The following is a 19,899-nucleotide window of genomic DNA, read 5'->3' on the forward strand; positions in this document are numbered from 1 at the left end:
GTTGTGGGCTATTCCTTCATTTTTTTCTACATCAATTAACCAGGTAAAAGATTTGGAGCTGATTCTAAGTGTGCCATTTGTATTTGGAAGCTGTTGCTCTGAACCCATCATGCAGTCAAAGGAGCTCTGCATGCAAGTAAAACAGACAATTGTTAGGCTTCAAAAACAAAAGAAATGCATCAGAGAGATAGCAGGAACATTAGGAGTGGCCAAATCAACAGTTTGGTGAATTCTGAGAAGATAAAGAACACACTGGTGAGCTCAGCAACATAAAAAGGCCTGGATGTTCACAAAAGACGACAGTATGGTGGATGATTGGATGATCCTCTTCATGGTAATAAAACATTTTACAACATCCAGCCAAGTGAAGAATCCTCTCCAGGAGGTAGACGTGTCACTGTCAAAGTCTACAATCAAGAGAAGACTTCACCAGAGCAAAATAGAGAGGGTTTACCACAAGGTGCAAACAAGGCCAGATTAGACTTTGTCAAAAACATTTTAAAAAGCCAGACCACTTCTGGAAAAGCATTTTTTGGACTGCTGAAATTAAAATCAATGTGTACCAGAATGTCGGAAAGAAGTATGGAGAAGGCTTGGAACAGCTCATGATCCAAAGCCTACATCATCATCTGTGAACATGGTGGACTAGTGTAATGGCATGAGCATGGCTTCCAGTGGCACTGGGTTACCGGTGTTTAGTGATGTTGTGACAGAAGACAGAAGCAGCCGGAAGAATTCTGAAGTGTATAGGGATATACTGTCTGCCCAGATTCAGTTAAATGGAGCAAAGTTGTTTCATAGTACAAATGGACGATGATCTAAAACATACAGCAAAAGCAACCCAGGAGTTTTTAAAGGTAAAAAGTGGAATATTCTGCAATGGCCAAGTCAATCTTCTCATTTCAAATTGATTGAGCATGCATTTCACCTGCTGAAGACAAAACTAAAGGCAGAAAGACCCACAAACCAACAACAACTGAAGTCAGCTGCAGTAAAGGCCTGGCAAAGCACCACAAAGGAGGAAACCCAGTCTATGGAGATGTCCATGAGTTCCAGACTTAAGACAGTCACTGCCTGCAAAGGGTTTTCAACAAAATATTAAAAATGAACATTTTATTTATGATTATATTTATTTGTCCAATTACTTGGAGCCCCTGAAAATGGGGGTCTGTGTATAAAAATGGTTGTAATTCCTTAGCATTTTAATGTTATATTTTTGTTCGAACCCCTTGAATTAAAGCTTAAAGTCTGCACTTCAATTTCATCTTGATTGTATCATTTTAAAACTATTCTAGTGCCATACAGAGCCGAAATTATGAAAAGTGTGTCAGTGTCCAACTATATATGGACCTGACTGTATAAACAAAATAACAACAGGTGTCTTTAAAAGCCCTCTTTTGTGCAGAACTACTTCCTTCTGCCATGGATTCGAATCTAAAGATGACAGTTTAACAACTGAGCCCAAGCCTCTGTTACTAATTCCAAAATGTCACTTTAGAACTAGTAACGAAGGAACGTTGCGTTACTTCATTGAAAGCTTATTGTATTACTGTATCTCACTGTATGATGTAGAGTATTATAAGAGAGTGATGGGCTGGGCGAGTGTGATTATCTGCATCTGATACAGCATTCATTCTTCAGATCGGTCTCATATTCACAATAAACATTAGGTTGAATATATCCTTAGGAAAGCGTTATCTTTGTCGAAACGTTAATATCTTTTCATCTGTTAAGGGTGATTTTGCTGCTCAGTGCATTTGTTCACTGCGTCAAGCTGTTGTTGAAACTAAAAATAACTTCCGTTTAAAATAGCGTTCAGTAAAGAAGTCTTTACTGCTGACTCATACAAACAGTCTCTTGTCGCCATCTAATGGTGGAACAATGTAACAAATCGCCATCACGAACACATCGTTTCTCAATACTAAACACTATAATCAAATCAAATACTACTATTTATATAAAATTATTTATTGAATAATAATATTTAATAAACAACAACAGCCATCATAAAAGTTGCTAGACAATTCAGTCAAAAGTACAAAGGCAGTGCTCTGATAGACAAGCACTGAATTTAGATAAACACGATGAGATTTTTTGCTGTTTGCTCTGAAACAAATAGATTAATGACACCAAAGACTGCTTGTAGATTTACCAAAAATGAAATATATATATCATGTTTAACCAGAGCCAGCGGTAAATCCAGACGATCTGGTGGAGGCGAGGCGCTTTCGTGCGGTGTTGACACAACATTGACACAAATTTTTAAATAGACATTATTTTTATTAACAAACCGCATATTTGAAGTCCAAACAAGTACAAGTTCTTGCCTGAAAACCTCTTAAAACTACATTCCGTGACACAAAAACAGTAATATTTCTGAAATTATACTAGATTTGGGCATCCGCTATGACACTTGCTGTAAGAAGTAACGCAAGCGGAGTGATACGAATACAACTGTAAAATGGCTGTTGGAGTTCTGATATGGCTCTAATATCACACTCTTAGCAGCCAGTCAGAATCGCGGACCAGAAAGAACTGTTGTATAAAGAGAAATAATGAGACGAATAACAAAGTGCAGTAAACTGTGCTCATAATTATGATAATACATAGCTGTTTTGTACAGCTAAAAATAGCTAGATGCGGATTAGACCGGAAGCCACACCCATAACATATACAAATGGCCGCACCCACCCTTACTGGAAGAAAAAGGTGGATAATTGTTAGGGCAAACACTTAATAAGCATATGTAAGCAATGCTAATATTGTACTATGGTATTATTTTAAGCGCAATGTAAATCGTGGTAAAAAAAAAAAAAAAAAAGTGGCAATCATTCATTGTACCGTCAATCAAGTAATTTTTCTCAACTCGTGGCATATTCTTGCGAGGCATTATAAACGGAACACAGTGTTTTAGATTCACAGCAGATTCCTCCGGGTTTCATACAGTGGGCTGTTTGTGTTCGGCACACCACGAGCGCGCGCCTTGAATTCTAATCGCGCACGTGCCTCGCATATAAAGGGGCAAACATCACGAGGGCTTCACAAGCTCTCACACACAATCTTCACGGGTTCAGTTTTTTTAAATATTGAACAAACGTTACACGTCGTGTAAAAATAGCTCTACTGGTTATAGATTTAGCGAATACCAACACTTATTTTCAATGGAAACGACTGCATTCATTTTGTATTCTGTCTTTCTGTAAAAGATTGATTCTCATTCAGCGCTCGTGCGGGGTTTCCATGGCAACTGCTGAATCCTCAAGCACGCGGGGCTTTTCATTCCCGCGCTGGTCACCTGATGGCGCGAAGCTGAGCCAACAGAACAGCACTGAAAAGTACCTCAGAGGGCGAAAACTGATTTTCAAGAAGGAAAACGTCTTCCCTATTTTAAACTATAAATGTTTATGATGTGAACTCGGTTTTTACATAACTTTCCACTGGTTTTTCCTTTTATTCCTTAATATGAAGTTGTTAAATATGCTTTTCGACGTGGAAGACTGCTGACAAGGACGAGGTACTTGATTCATACACTATTTTTATATGGGTACTACTTCCCCCATCCATTATTTTGCTTAATGGTCACATAATTGAACACTTATTACATTTTATTTACACGTACAGCATTTATTAAGCTACATTGTCTTAAGATCTTATCACGAAATATGAACATTTTCAGTGTATTTTCCCTGTTTGACACTCAGATACAAATTATCAACAATTTAATCGACTGTACACCTATCCCTCTTACCCTAAAGTCGCAAGACATTAATTACGGCGTTCATAAACTGAAACAATTAAGAATTTAGTGTCATATGAGCTTGTTAAAGAACACAATTTCTTATCTAATAATTTGTGATGTACAACTAGTCAAAAATGCGGTGGCCCAAAAAAAGGTAAAAGACAGCCCTCTGCTGGCCGAATCCTGGTGATACAGTTTCTGTTTTAGATTTAGATTTTTTTTATTTCATATATAATTTCTTATATGAGCTTTATGTGTCCCTGTAGCATTTCCCCACCAAAATTAACCTCTTAAAATCTGAATTTAGTTTATAGTGAAACATAATATTGAGCTACTTGAACACAGCTATATGCAAAACACTCAAATGAGCTTGTAGGAATTTTCAAATATATAAATATAATTAGAAACATGAATAGAATTAAAGAATGAAATATATTATTATATAAGAATATATACACTACCAGTCAAAGATTGTTCATGTTTTTTTAAAGAAGTCTCTTCTGCTCACCAATCCTACATTTATTTGAAATATTTTTACTATTTAAAACAACTGTTTTCTATTTGAGTATGTATTAAAATTTATTTTATTCCTCTGATTTCAAAGCTGAAATTTCAGCATCATTACTCCAGTCTTCAGTGTCACACGATCCTTCAGAAATCATTCTAATAGGCTGATTTGCTGTTTAAGAAACATTATTATTATTTAAAACAATTGATTACATGTTTTCAGCATTCTTTGATGAATAGAAAGATCTAAAGATTATCTGAAAGAAATAAGTATAATTATCATTATTATTATTTTTTTTTTTTGTGAAAGAAATTATAGAAATTAATTATTTTATTTAGCAAGGATGCTTTAAATTGATCAAAAAATTATGATAAAGACACTTATAATGTTACAAAAGATTTCCATTTCAGATAAATGCTGTTCTTCGGAACTTTCTATTCATTAAAGAATCCTAAAAAAAACTACTCTGGTGTTTTCAACATACTAATGCATTTTTGAGCAGCAAATCAGAATATTAGAATAATTTCTAAAGGATCATATGACTGGAGTAACGATGCTAAAAAGTCAGCTTTGAAATCACAGAAATAAATTACATTTTAAAATATATTCAAATAGAGAAAAGTTATTTTAAATAGTAAAAATATTTCAAAATTTACTGACCACATTGCAGCCGTTTATTTTGTTACTAGATTTACTTAAAACAAAAAATATGGCATCATATTTAACATATTTAATCCTTGTTAGACAGATAAGACACAGAGTAACAGGAGTGATTGTCTCATAAAAAGATTTATTTTCTGCCTAAATGTACAAAGGCAAGTTACAGTATTGTATAAAAAAAAATGTAGCAATTTACACTTTACATGAGAGATCCCTAGGAAGAGAGAATGGGACAGAACCAGCGAGACAATGAGGAAGGCAGGGAAAGAGAGAGAGCGATGGTGTACAAAGAGAAATGTGTCCAAACACAGAAACGAAGAGGTGTAAACATCTTTCTTTCAAGTACCGATGACCGACACTGAGCCGCTGCTCTCTATGGGTGTGGGTGTGGGTGTGGGTGGGGCTTAATTAGTGGGAGGGGCCTAATGAGAAATGAGCGAATGAAAAGCAGAAGCGCAAATTCCCTCTTCTCTTCCAACAAGGATCGCACAGGGCAGGCTATATTAGCACCGTCTGAGACAAACAGAAACAAATTTGAACTGTTAAAACCGGCCGTTTCGTCTTTCTACGAGGAACTAGAAAAAACAACAGCAACAACAAAAGAAGAACCCTCAAAAAAATAAATTAAAACAATCAAGCGCTTTGTCCTCAACAATTATGAATCAAGTCACCAGACAGCACAGGTTTACTGGCTAAACGCGCAAAGACAGAACAACTAAAAGTGAGGTTATTACTATAGATAAAAACTCTAACTCTCTCGTATTAGCGCGAGCCTTTTGACGCCGATCTGAGACCGCTGCTGCGATGTCTCTTAGTTTAGGGTTTAGGTAGAGAAAGCTGGTCCTAAATCAGCATTAACAATTCCGCATGAGCATTAGTTAAAATCAGATTAGGAGATGAAAAACAAACGGTCATGTTTAACATGGGAGAAAAGCCGCCTCTTGGCTATAAACGAATTAGGTTAAGTAATGTCTTCTTCCCTGCGCCGTTCGATAATCAAGTTTGAATGCAGCCGAGAGCGATGAACATGCCAGGATGACTTAAAAGATTTCAATAATGCTCTCCTGAGAGTTTCGGATTCACACGATGATGAGGATGATGAACTGGAAAAACTAGCTCCAGATAGCACCGGACTCGGGGGTTTGTCGCTTCCTTCTCCGTAGTGCAGGGGTGTAATAAAATCCTGACGTTTTATTAAAACCGACTTTATTTCAGCGAACGCAAAGGATGTGCTTCTAAAGAGTTTCAAAGCAGAGCGGGACTGATTTGGCCTTGAAGAGGAGGGGTAGAAAAAGTAGTTAAAAAACAAAAACACTTCCAATATAAAGCCGTTATACCAGCTAAACGTTGATATCATGTCAACAATGGTAGAAAAAAAGGCTAACAGACCAACAAAAAAAAAAAAAAAAAAAAAGAAGAGAAAGAGAGATAGTAAGAAAATCCGATAGCATCCAACAACCTTTTTTTAAAATAATTCCTTTGTACAATATATACAGAAAGCACATAGTGAGGGAGAAAAGGAAGGACTGTTTGTCCTGCTTGTGTCGCATTGCTCTCTGCTTGGATTAATGCTTTTACCGAGTGCTGGATTATACCATGCAGGAAACGTTTTTCCAGGTCTTCCTTGTGGATCAGACGACCCTGGAAGCTGGATGCCGGCTCTAAGCCTCTTTTGGGGCCTTCAAGGTTTTGGGACTTCACTCATGCAGGCATGAGATTCGCGAGCAGCAAAGTATCCGTATGTGAAGGTTCAGTTTGTGACCAAACGCAAACAGTTCAGTAGAGTCTGGTAACTCCATCGGCAAACACACAGGTCGTGTCCCAAATGCCCCGTAACGGTCAATCCAAGTCCTGCCTTTTGGGACACTCCATGTTCACGTTTCATCATCCCTCCACGATCCGGATAATCCAAAATGTCAGAAGGCCCATCACTGTTGAACCAACCAATGCGAAGCGTTGCCCTGTCGCCCGTTCAAGAACAAAACAGTGCTAAGATGATGGAGTGACTTTGGGCGAATTGTTCATCCACAAATGAAAAAGAAACAAGCATGAACAACAAAGACAGGGAAGTGCGTTAAGAAAATGCCTCTCGGACAAAGAAGCGTCTAGTCTCAAGTATGTTGGCGATAGCTTCGCAATGGTAACGTGAACCCTGAACGAACTGAGGCTGAAGCTTTATCCACTTGCATAGTCCACAAATAGATTGCGTATGTAAATGTATGAAGATAAAGAGCGGCAACGGAGTTGCTGGAATCCTTCGGGGGGCAAAAAAAACATCATCATCAACCTCGGTAATCCTCGTGGCTCTCGAGCAGCAGTCCAGATCAGTAGCACTCCATGCTTCGCACACAATGTAGTGACTTTCAGAATGTCTTTGCATCCAGGTTCGTTCAAGATTTCCCAAACTCTGTAGGTCCATGTTTTTCGGAGAGCTTGCGCATCATGTGACGTCTCTGCAGACAAACCGCGTCTCCTCTCTCCTGAGTATGTAGCCAGCAGCACAGAGAGAGAGGTGTCCGGATGTGCGCTTCCACGTTCGTAGAAGCCTTTGGGCATCCACTTTATTCTCTCTGACGGGAAGTCCGGGAAAAAGAACCGTAAAGAAATCGGGAACATCATTGAACTGATGTCATAAGCTCCACATCACATCCTCATGTGAACCAGTCACACGTCTGGATAACACGGCCAGTCACTTCTCTCTAGAATGGGAATGAGAATAAAATGAGTATATATTTTCATTTCAGACATGATAAGCGGCATTAAATGTGACTAAATGGTTATTGGTCAATCAGTCATTTCGTGTCAAATCGATCATTGGTAATTCGGTAATATTTTTCCTGAAGAAAGATAAACATGTATAGTGATGAAAGACAAAATATAGTCATTGACTATTTTGTAGAGGGAGGTCAAAATGGCAATTTTCACAAGTTACGAGTCAAGTTACAGGGGGGTAAAAATGACTTCAGAAAGATGGCAGCATCATAATGTTATTTTTACACAGAGATTGGCAGTTATATTAGTAAAATCTGTTGACTTCAGCAATCATTGTTGCATTGTGTGCCAATGATGACCATTAAAAAATGGGGAAACGGCACTTTTCAAGTTTTTTCTCCAAAGTTTACATGCTTGTAGCTTAAGAAGTATTAAAGATATCTTAATGCCCTTTTAGATATTTGGTCTTAACAAGCTTTACTTTTGTCATCTTTATTTTTAAGGCCCTATGAGATTCGGTATGGCTCCACGAGTAAATTGTTAATGTACACATTTTCAGTGGTCAAAAAGCAATTGTGGGTCACTTTGCAAAAAAATAAAAAAATAAATTTTTTTTTAAAGAGGAATGTCTGAAGAACAAAATGTTGAAGCTAGAGATGTATCTCATTTCCTTTCGTCAAAACAACTGCATTGAACATACCTGTCTGAGTGCCATTAATATTCCATTTCCGAAGTTTGCATGCCTATAACTCAAGACGTATTAAAGATATCTTAATGCCCTTTTAGACATTGGGTCTTAATAAACTCCCTTTTTGGCATCTTTATTTTTAAGGCCCTATAAGATTTGGTTCCAGAGGTATTGGAGTTTCAATATGGCTCCACGAGTAAATGGTTAAAAAGTACACACATTTCCAGTGGTCAAAAATCAAATGTGGGTCAGTTTGCAAAAAAAAGATATTTCTTTTCTTTTAAAGAGGAATGTCTGAAGAACAAATAATGTTGAAACTAGAGATGTATCTTGTTTCCTTCCGTCAAAACAACTGCATTGAACATACCAGTCTGAGTGCCATAAATATTCCATTACCAAAGTTTGCATGCCTATAACTCAAGAAGTATTAAAGATGTCGCAATAGAATTTTAGATTCTAGTTTTTAATAAACTTTCCTTTTGGAATCTTTTCAAGGCCCTACATCGTTTAGTCCCAGAGAAATGTGGATCTCAATGAGGCTCCATGTCTAGATTGCTGAATATTACCCATTTTCAGTGGTCGAAAACCAAATGTATTTTATTTACAGAACAATGTCAGAAGAAGAAATAATGTTGAAATTAGAATTGTATCTTGTTAACTTCTATCAAAACAATTGCATAGAGCTATTGTAGTCTGAAATTTTGAAAATTAGACATAAGAGATTTTGACCACTAGAGGACAGCAAAGGCTGTGCAGCACTTAATACCAGGTAGTCTAGGAAAATCAGTCAAGGATACAACACAATTTAGAACTGGATGATATATCAATATTTTGTTAGGAGTATAAAATTAACTTGCGCTGTGAATATTGTTATGCTTTTAATATGCTTTTTATTGGCCATTAAGTTTCTAAAGACCATGGGAGTAGCCTAGTTTTACATCCACGTCTTGTGCCAAGGCTTATGTGAGAGATAATAAAGACATATTTTAATAGCATCTCTGATTTAAATCTCAGCAGCCAAAAACGAGTTGGGTGGTTCAATTAATTTCTGCAGCTCAGTTCATTCAAACTTCCCTGTTTAACGCTTAAACACCTAGAACATTTTTGGGGCATCTGACGCACCTGTACTTTTCTTTGATTTTTCAGACCTATTCTAGCACTTGAAGTTTTTGTCTAGCTAATTTAAAGCCTTAATTTCTTTTGTTTTATCTAAGAATGTGTAAAAAACCATCTTACCATTCTCACCTCCGTGCTGGGGGGTAAAGTGAGGGGGCAGAGGCTTGTTGACTGGCAACAATGGCTGAAGAGGAGATACCTATGAGATGGAAAAACACCTTCAGTACGTATCAGTGCATCTGAAAGACTATTTTCAAAACAAGAATTTAGTCACTGTCAAGGCCAGAAAAGAACCCCTTAAGTCAACCAAGACTAAACTATTTTTTAGCTTACCTGTAGCATAGGACAAGTCGTACTGTCCTGGGAGTAGTGGGTAGCCTAGATGATGGTGGGAAGGCATGATTCTCTGAGAGGGCGAAGATCTCGGACGTTCACCGTCTCTTTCCCTCTCACTCCCACTTCTCTCTCTTTCATGGGGCGTCTTTTCACCCACCGTGGGCGATTTGCTCTTGTATTGGCTAGCATGCTGATGCAGGATGTCCAGAGCTTTAGACTCGGACGCAGACTTGCCGCTCACCGTAGGACTGGCACGAGACTTCTCACCCTCCTCTCCAGGAGGCATCTTATTACCATACGGAGAAAAAGAGTACCCTGGTGACAGGTACGACCCTAAAAAAGGGGTGAAATAGCGACCCTTTATATATCAACATTCTAGATTCATTTAAAAGTGGTGTTCACAAGTTGTTAGCTCCACAAATGACTTACCAGGGTAATTCTGCATCATGACAGTAGGCATCCCCCGGTATCCCGGATGGCTGGGGTCATATCCCTGGCCGTAGGGGTATCCGTGCATGTATGACATATACGACTGATGCTGCGGCAGAGGTGAGGAAAACTGCATATGTGCTCGAGGGTCTTTGCTGACTCCTCTATGCTCCTCAGAGGCAGACGAAGTTCGTGCTTCGACCCCTTCTTTGCTTTCCTCTTTAGAGGGAGTGTCTTTAGGACGCGGCCTTTCGTCTTTGCTTTTCCGTTCTCTCTCACGGTCTCTGTCCCGGTCTCGGTCCCTTTCTCTCTCACGGTCCCGCCTCTCCTCATCAATCTGTTTCTGAGCATCGGGGTACTTGCTGGGGTAAACGTAGGGCCACAGTCGAGAGTCTGGCTCCTGGAAAAAAAAATTGGAGTTCGAAATGCCCGTTATGAAAGATAAACAACTTTAGAACTGTATTGTAAAAACAAACAAAAGTTAAGTTTCATACCTGTCTGTACATGTACATTGCCTGCTCCATAGCCGATCTCCCAGACTCTAGGCTTGGTTTCTGCTCATCCTTCGGATGATGCCCAGCTTCACTTAGCTTCATTTTCAACCCCTCACCTTGCTGAGTTTGTCCCTTGCCATCTTCTCCTTTGGGGATGATGACCGACTTGCCAGGCTCTGAGGGATCCTTGGGCTTGCCCTGTGGGGATGGTTTGCCCAAGTCTGAAAGACTTGGCGCTTTCGACAAGGTAGGAGGAACCGAAGCTTTCTGTTTCCATTCTTCTGGCTTCATGGATGCTTCCCTATCCTTCTGAGCTGCCTCTGATTTCTTCTCTGCAGCACGGTGCTGTTCAGCTGCTTGCCTTTGTCGGTCCTCGCACTGCTGCCTGTAAGCAGGGTTCGTATTAATCAGGTGGTTATGGTAGGCCTGATCTGGAGAATAGCCATAGGGAGGCACGTAAGCATACTGATTGTAATAGAGGGGCTGCATGAACATGCTAGAGCGCTGCTGTATGACCGAAGGCTGCTGCGGCTGCTGAGAGGATGCACCTATTTCTGGCTTCCGATCTTCAGGTGGCTCTGATTTGCCCTTGTCAATCACAGGTTCTGGGTCTTCCTCTTTTTTCACTGCACCATCTTGCAATGATGTGACAGTGTTAGAAACTCCTGGACTGGGGTTTGGGTTGACATAATTGGGCGAGTAGTATGTTTCATAACCTGGGTAATAGGAAGAGTCTTTGTTCGGTGGTTGGGCTGGGAACAGGGATTTCTTGGCACCTTCCCGAACCGCCTGATCCTCAGACTTGACCTTCACACCCTCCACTTTGCCTTCTCCATCTTCCCCTGCATCAGAGATGTCTGAGTATGCCGGGCTGTTGGTCTTCACAGAAGAGTTATCTGCCCCATTTTGGGTAACCACATGAAGTGGAGTGAGAGGTTGTGCCATCCCTCCGCTTTCTATCCGACTGGCCACACCTATAGAAGGACTGGGAGAATTGTCGGAGAAGCTGTAGATTTTGTCTGCTTCCGCTTTCATGCTGGCTAGCCGACTTTGATGTGGATCTGTGGATCCATTTAACAGCCCCTCACTCTTGCCGCCTTGGTCTGAGCTCTCTGAATATGGGCTCTTACCTTCTTCAGGCTTCCCTCCTTTGCCAGGGGCTTTCGGACTGTCTCCTTCCTTACCACCCTCCTTCTTTTTCTTATCTTTCTTTTTCTTGTCCTTAGAGCTGCCCAAGGCTGGGTTCATTGAGGGATCTCCCATTACTGCAGGTTTGGGTTGAATGGTTTTTAGTTGGGGGCTCTTGCTAATGGACTGGACCACAGAGCCCATACTGGAGGAGGAGGAGGAGGAGCCAGAACTGGGGGCAGGGAAACCAGAGGTTGGCAAGGTGTACAACTGCTGTGGAGGTAAGGAAGGAACGAGGGGCCTTGCTGACTTCATGGCCTTCTGAGCAAGCTTGTCCGCCTTGGTACCACTGCCAGACTTCTTAGCTTTGTCCAAACCTCTTTTATCATCAATGCCATCATTGCTCGCCTCATCTGTAAGGCATGGGCCATCTTCACAGCCATCCATGGGCACAACAGAGTCATGCTCAGCCTCTGGCTTCTTCTTGCCAGGTTGCTTGGAGCTGAACTTTCCTGATGAAGGTGATGGACTCTGGGCATCAAATCCTCTGCCTTTGGGGGTGACCGACCGTGCAGGAGATGCACATCCCTTCTGAGAAATGGATGCTCCATTGCAACTGCCTGGCTCTGGGTGCAAAGTGGAGTCCTCGCCATACTCACTATCGCCATCTATGTCCAGCTTGATGTCGTCATCATTGTGAGCACGAGCCTGGTGATACTTCAGGCCGTTAATGTGCTTGTACTTCTTGTTGCAGTTGGGATGGGGGCAGTCGATGAGCACCGGTGAGGAGCAGTTGCGATCCAAAGTGGGAGGCAAGGATTCAGCTTTGATGTTGGAGAGGGGAAGAACAGTATGAGGCATTCCACTGTTTGAATTAGTGCGCATGCGTTTGCTACCCTTAGTGTCCTCTGAACTGGAATTGGGCTCCATGTCTGAGGCAGGTTTATTCTTGCGTTTGTTAGCAGATGACGGACTAGCTTTTACATCCTCAGTGTTGCTGTTCGGAGGCGTGCGCCGCTCAGAGGAATTCTGACTGCCCCTTCGCCCTTTGTTGTTGGATGCGGCTCGAGTCTTGCTGTTGTTGCTGCCTTTGTTATCAGAAGAGTTGCTGTTCTCATTGACTGGCGTATTGCTATTGGGCCTCATTCGTTTACCCCGCCCACGGCCATTCCTCATTTCCAGGTCACTTGTGGGTGACTCACAGAACCTGAGGAAGGAGAAGGAAAAAATTTCAGATCTATATGAAAAAAAACTTTTTCATTGACATGGAATTCAGAATCATCAATCAAATAAATTTGCGCCGTCCGTTTTTCTGCCTAAACCTCTCACAATTATCTGCAAACCACAAAGGGTGCTAACAGTGCTGCAGATATTCTCTCGGATGAGAGATGGCCTCTCTTCTAAATCAGCCTCTCCATTTGGATGCTATAAGTGCTTCTCCAGTGGGCCCTGGAGAGCCAGCAACGTGCTGTGCGTTTTTATCCTCTCGTTATCCCTGATCTCGACAGCAATGCTTGTTCTGATGAATTGCATGGAGTGCCACACTGCTGCAGGATTAAGCCAGGGTGACCTGGCTGCTGATTAGATGCAGTGTGATAACATCCTCCAACAGATAAGGCACAGACTCAGAGGCTAGATCAACCGGAGAGCTCGATCAAAGCACAGGCATTAAACCGTAGTAAAACAAAGCAGTTAAGGAAGCTACCTCTGGGCCCTCAAAACAGAATTGAGATTTCTAAGGACCAGCAGAATGACAAGATGATTTACATCATAGACTGATATGTAATGTTAAGAGATATTTATAGGAGACAAACTGTCTGTCAAATAGGAATGTGTCACTATGTACAGTTCTGCAAGTTGTCACCCCCCTTGGACCACAAGTTAACACCAAAATCAACACTCAGGATGTTCATTTTAAGTGTCAGATCTGTAAATGGAGGCTTCTGCAGTGGTGAAAGCAAAAAGTACAGGAATGACATTCATCTTTAAACGGTTCGTTCACCCGAGAATTAAAATTTGCACATTGCTCTCTCACCCTCCAGGTATTCTAGGTTTATATAACTTTGTTCTTTCAGACAAATCCAGTCGGAGTTGTATTAAAAATTATCCTGGCACTTCCAAGCTTTAGAATGGCATGCACGAGTATTTCTGTTTAACAGTTCAAAACAAGTTTAATAAAGTGCATCCATCCATAATAAAAAAAATACCTCACATGGCTCCTGGGAGTGAATAAAGGCCTCCTTCAGCAAAATGATGCGTTTTTGTAAGAAAAATATACATATTTAAAATGTCCTAATCACTTTGATCTAGCTTGCGCCAACTGGTCGTACACTGAAGAAGCTTGGGCGGATGAAACCAATGTTTGTTTACAGAAGCAAAGGAAGCAAAGTTTCCTTACTTTAGCAAAGGAAAAACAGTCTCCTCTTGGCTTATATCAAAATCCTCTGAAAATTCTCTTTACAAATCGGATCTGCTTCCATGTACGACCATTTGGTGCAAACTAGATTAAAGTGATTATTTTGTTTTAAATATGGATATTTTTCTTACAAAAATTGCTTGATTCACTACAGGAGGCCTTTATTCACTCCCCGGAGCCATGTGAGGCACTTTTTATTATGGATGGATGCACTTTATTGGACTTGTTTTGAACTGTTAGACTTGATAGATCTTAGGAGAGCCAGGACAATTCCGATTGGATTCGTGTGAAAGAAGGACGTCATATACACCTGCCTGGAGGGTAAATAATGGGCTAATTGTAATTTATTAGGTGGTTAATTTGAAATAGGAATGTGCATTTTCATCAACTGGACCAGCTAACCAAACTGCAAGTTTACAAATCATCACTCGCAGTTCCGAGTACTTGGGATGTCCATTTTAAGTGTCCGATTTGTCAATGAAGGCTTTTGCAATGGTGATAGCAAGAAGTAAAAAACACAGAACTGACTTTCTTCATCTTTAAGTGCTTTAACCTGTTCCAGGGACTACGTGACTCAAAGCAGCTCTGACTGGAACGCAAACATACAGAGGAAACACTCCTATATGAATGCACTGCATCATCTTCACCAACGCTCTCCCCAGGGGCTAATGCTGTGTTAGTAATGTTTGCCTGCAGCCTCCTGCAGCCAGCAGATAAAGTGCACCATGGAAATACAGCCTTTTCTGGAATACTACGATTAGAAATTACAAGCTACCTCCTGAGGCCGAGTCTCTTAAATGTACACAGCTTTATGTACAGCAAATTATTTGCACCATGCAGTGCTGCTATCTGACCTTGGGCAGGATATGGTGTGACAAAAAACACAGCTAAGTGTTGGAGTCTCGGATCTGCAAGGTCAAAAAGGAGCTTTAACACACTATTATTGCCTCAAGCTATAATAACCTCAATCTCTGGGTCAGGCAAGAGGTTCACGGCATTAGGACCCAGTAGAATCATAACTGAAATGCTGGTTTGTGAGAGACTACCGCTGCTTCAGATCGATGCAAGGAGGAGAAAAGAAAAGGGGGGCTGGGAGAAATCAATTCCTTCATGATGTTGCATTTCAAAAGGTGGGTGTCAGCAGGGGGGCGTTTTGAGACATTACCCTGCAATGTTTCCTTCATTACTGCAATGGCAGCACACATAAGCCCAGAGGAGATGAAGAGAGGGAGTCTATCAGGAGTATGTAGTGGACAGAATGAATGTTTCAAAAAATGTACTTTACACTTTTCCCTACAAAATATAACAGCATAGGCTTACCGTGGGGGTGCCCAGTCATGTCGAGTGCAGTCTAAAAGCGTGCCCACATACGTCTTGTTCCTCCAGGTAACATTTACAACCAGCATACCTGCAGAAAAAACAACAGTATAAGATATAAGACCTCGACTCCTGAAACAAATATGGGCCATTCTGAAATGGTGCAAACTGCTGTCTCACAACCAAAAGCACATTTAAAAAGCATTTAACTATTAAAATCTCAGATGTTTACTAAGACCCTTTTATTATCTATTGTATCCCACAATAATATTTCAAATATCGGTAAGCTTGTGTACAACTGTTCAGAGCTGTGCTAGCTAACCCTGTGCTGATTAACGTATTTGAGCTAGGCTCAAAAGTATCTAAAATTGTCACTACCCAAACATTTGTTGGAGCTTAGGTAGTGACATCTTTGTTTTTTGGGGTGTTATTCCATAGAATTGTCACTACCGAAAAAGTCAGGGCCGAAACATTTGGTGGAGTTTTGGTAGTGACATCTTTGTTTTTTGGGGTGTTATTCCATAGAATTGTCACTGCCGTAAAAATTACGACCAAAACATTTGGTGGCGTTTCAGTAGTGGCATCTTTGTTTTTGGGGGTGTTATCCCATAGAATTGTCACTACCGAAACAGTCAGGGCCGAAACATTTGGTGGAGTTTTGGTAGTGACATCTGTTTTTTGGGTGTATCCCATAGAATTGTCACTACCTTAACCGTCATGGCCTAAACAGTCAGCTGATAAAGTTTCGGTAGTGACATCTTTGTTTTTTGGGGTGTTATTCCATAGAATTGTCACTGCCGTAAAAATTACGACCAAAACATTTGGTGGCGTTTCAGTAGTGGCATCTTTGTTTTTGGGGGTGTTATCCCATAGAATTGTCACTACCGAAACAGTCAGGGCCGAAACATTTGGTGGAGTTTTGGTAGTGACATCTGTTTTTTGGGTGTATCCCATATACAGTAATTGTCACTACCTTAACCGTCATGGCCTAAACAGTCAGCTGATAAAGTTTCAGTAATGACTTCTTTGTTTTGGGGTGTTATCCCATAGAATTGTCACTGTCGTAACAGTCAGGGCCGAAACATTTGGTGGAGTTTTGGTAGTGACATCTGTTTTTTGGGTGTATCCCATAGAATTGTCACTACCTTAACCGTCATGGCCTAAACAGTCAGCTGATAAAGTTTCGGTAGTGACATCTTTGTTTTTTGGGGTGTTATTCCATAGAATTGTCACTACCTTAACCGTCATGGCCTAAACAGTCAGCTGATCAAGTTTCGGTAGTGACATCTTTGTTTTGGGGTGTTATCCCATAGAATTGTCACTACCGAAACAGTCAGGGCCGAAACATTTGGTGGAGTTTTGGTAGTGACATCTGTTTTTTGGGTGTATCCCATAGAATTGTCACTACCTTAACCGTCATGGCCTAAACAGTCAGCTGATCAAGTTTCGGTAGTGACATCTTTGTTTTTTGGGGTGTTATCCCATAGAATTGTTAATACCAAAACATTTGGTTGAGTTTTGGTAGTGACATCTTTGTTTTTTGGGTTTTATCCCATAGAATTGTCACTGCCGTAACAGTTACGACCAAAACATTTAGTGGAGTTTCGGTAGTGACATCTTTGTTTTTGGTTGTATTCCATAGAATTGTCACTAACGAAATAGTCACAGCCCAAACATTTGGTGGAGTTTTGATAGTGACATCTTTGTTTTTTGGGTTTTATCCCATAGAATTGTCAATACCGAAAAATTTTGGTGGAGTTTTGGTATTGAAATCTTTGTTTTTTGGTTGTATTCCATAGAATTGTCACTAACGAAATAGTCACAGCCTGAACATTTGGTGGAGTTTTGATAGTGACATCTTTGTTTTTTGAATTTTCACTGCTGAAACAGTCACAACGTAAACATTTGGTGAAGTTTCAGTAGTGACATCCTAGTGAAAAAAGGGAACACAATACTTTATTTGGGGAAATTAAAAAAAAAGCACAGTCATGCAATTTTTGTATTTTAGTAGATTTTAGTAGTGTTTTAGTTTCTGTAATGTGATGTGGTCACTACCAAAACATCACTGTCACGACCGAAACATGAAATGTTTTGTCAAAAATAAAGTATATCAAACAATCAACTAAGACAATAGCGATAGTGTTTGTTTTAATGTATATTCACGAATGAATCCTTAATTTTAAAATCAGTATGATCAACTTTATGCCTTTTACAAGGAAAAATTGGATTCAAAATACAAATCTCACTCGAAACACTGTTAAACTTGCAATTGTTTTTGATTTACCTCTGAAACAAAATAAAAAATCTTAATAGATAAATATAGCCATTCATTTTAAATTATATATTACTGTGTTTTGGGACAAATTTGGGAAGAGGAAAAATATTTTAAAACTTCCTGAAAATACAACATTAGAATTAACTACACAGTTGCTAGAAAGGTGTACCTTAGATATAATACAATTTGGACAAGATTGAGAATCTCAGACTCAGACTAGGTTTGGATTGCCATGCCATTGCGTACAATAAGCATTTCTTCTTGATCTACACAAGTGAGATTTGGCAAAAAAAGATAAATGAGTGCTTGTTGGCACAAGAATACTGCAGATTTTACATTCCTCAGCACAGATGTCCAAATCTAAAACACCTCCTGTATAAAGACAACAGGAACAGCAGGGTGCACAAAAAGCTATTAGTATGCAGAGGGAAGTAAAGGATAGAGAGAGGGAACACTGGTCAGCCTGTGTCCTCCATCTGACATTTCTGCAGTATGCAGAGACTCCTTATATGCTTAGTGTTTGTTTTGGACTGGGATCAGTCATCTTCAATTTCTGCTTCCTGCAGGTTGTGTGCCATCTGCTTGACATTTAGCACAACAAAACCCAGACTCTGAGAGAAATTAGCCTACACCTACTGAATGTCATTTGTTAACACCAGGTGGCAGCAGCTATCATTTTTTAAAGACTCCCCAGCCAAGCCACCCACTATGCAATTCCACCGTGCGCACGCAACAATCAAGCAACTGACCTTCCCGAACGTCACACAAAATTGATCTACGGTGCTTCTGAGGACGCTCTCCGCAACCTCTCATTGTGACTGACAAAGCACACAAGAGATATCTGTTTGATTTTGAGCGGCAAGGCGCTGTTCGCAATGGGGCATCAATTGCCTGCTTCTAAAACAGCTTATCAAGAGGTGCCAGGCAATAAAAATTTCACACCGCAGTCGACTGCAAAGGGGGACAAAAACCCTCCATGTGTTTAGTTCTGCCTTTCACGCTGCGTTTCCTTGACAACTGGCAACGGCGAGCAGCCACTGCGACGGCGCTCATTCCATCTCAATGACACGAGTGGGGAAATTGAGCAGAATACTCGAATCATGTCTCCAAATGGGAAAAGTCGATAATTGGCCTTTTGTACGAGGCTGAAAAAAAACACTACTACATCTGCTAACAATTAGCATGACATCAGCTGTTGTTGGAATGCCGATCGTTACCGCTGAAACCGGACCGGGGACCACCGACGTGGCAAGGTGAATTGCAAAGTTAACCGACCTGCCAATTGCTAGTCACTCTCTGAAACGTACAATGTTACTTCTAATGGCACGCAGTGCAACGACTCTAAAAAAGGAAGCTGTAATTGGAACCCGGTCTGATTCTTTCGGTTTCAGAGCCTCATTAAAACACACTCAAACAATCCAGTACAGTACAGGCTGGGAAACAGGTGTGTGCTCACTTCCAGAAATAATAAAGACTATTATGGCACAGGTGTGCCACACAGCCAAAGGGAAAACGCTGCGATGTGTGTGCAACTCGCATTCCCTGCCAGTGACCTCTACGTGTCAGCAAGTCCCTCGGCAAAACCCGAGCGCCAGTCGTCAGCTTTGAAGCGACATTTGCACGCTTGCACCGGAGACCTTTACTGCAGACTACTTTAGTTTTTATAAGCCAAGAGAGAGCGCAGCCACCCGCTCAGACAATGTCTGCAGTATCACTGCAGGTGTGGCTGCAAATTCTCCCGCATGGCTCATATTTCCACAGTAGGTGCTTAATTCTGTAAATGGAAGCCCTGACCTGCTCAGACTGACGGCCTCCTGATGTTTACCAAACACAAACGGTCTTCCAGGTAAACACAGAACATGTTAGCGTTTGGTTATTTTTCATGGGAACCAAGTTTCAAGATTTTTGTAAACACACATTTTCATAATGTTACTAGTTATTTTTGAGCCATTCTACAGAATTGGTCCAAAGTTGGAAATGTTTAGGGGAAAATTACTTTTTGCATTAAAAAAAAAAAAGTGTGTATGCAAATTGTATATAAAATATCAATTTTTAGTAATTGTGCTGTAAAATCTCATATT

The 19,899-nt window shown here is 40.6% G+C and overlaps 1 protein-coding gene across 1 annotated transcript in view; it reads right to left on the minus strand.

Moving 5' to 3' along the window:
* Positions 1-5,017: 5,017 nt before the first annotated feature.
* The window catches only part of znf609a (zinc finger protein 609a), a 156,366-nt gene continuing 141,484 nt past the window's right edge, over positions 5,018-19,899 (minus strand). The window contains exons 4-9 of the mRNA XM_073831836.1: positions 15,547-15,634; positions 10,683-13,017; positions 10,189-10,588; positions 9,757-10,092; positions 9,544-9,622; positions 5,018-7,606 (exon numbers count right to left, since the gene is read on the minus strand). Coding sequence (XP_073687937.1) covers positions 9,549-9,622; positions 9,757-10,092; positions 10,189-10,588; positions 10,683-13,017; positions 15,547-15,634 — 3,233 coding nt within the window. The 3' untranslated portion in view covers positions 5,018-7,606; positions 9,544-9,548. The remainder of the gene's footprint in view (positions 7,607-9,543; positions 9,623-9,756; positions 10,093-10,188; positions 10,589-10,682; positions 13,018-15,546; positions 15,635-19,899) is intronic.

Source organism: Garra rufa, chromosome 25 (genome assembly GCF_049309525.1).
Source record: "Garra rufa chromosome 25, GarRuf1.0, whole genome shotgun sequence".
Lineage (NCBI taxonomy): Eukaryota > Metazoa > Chordata > Actinopteri > Cypriniformes > Cyprinidae > Garra > Garra rufa.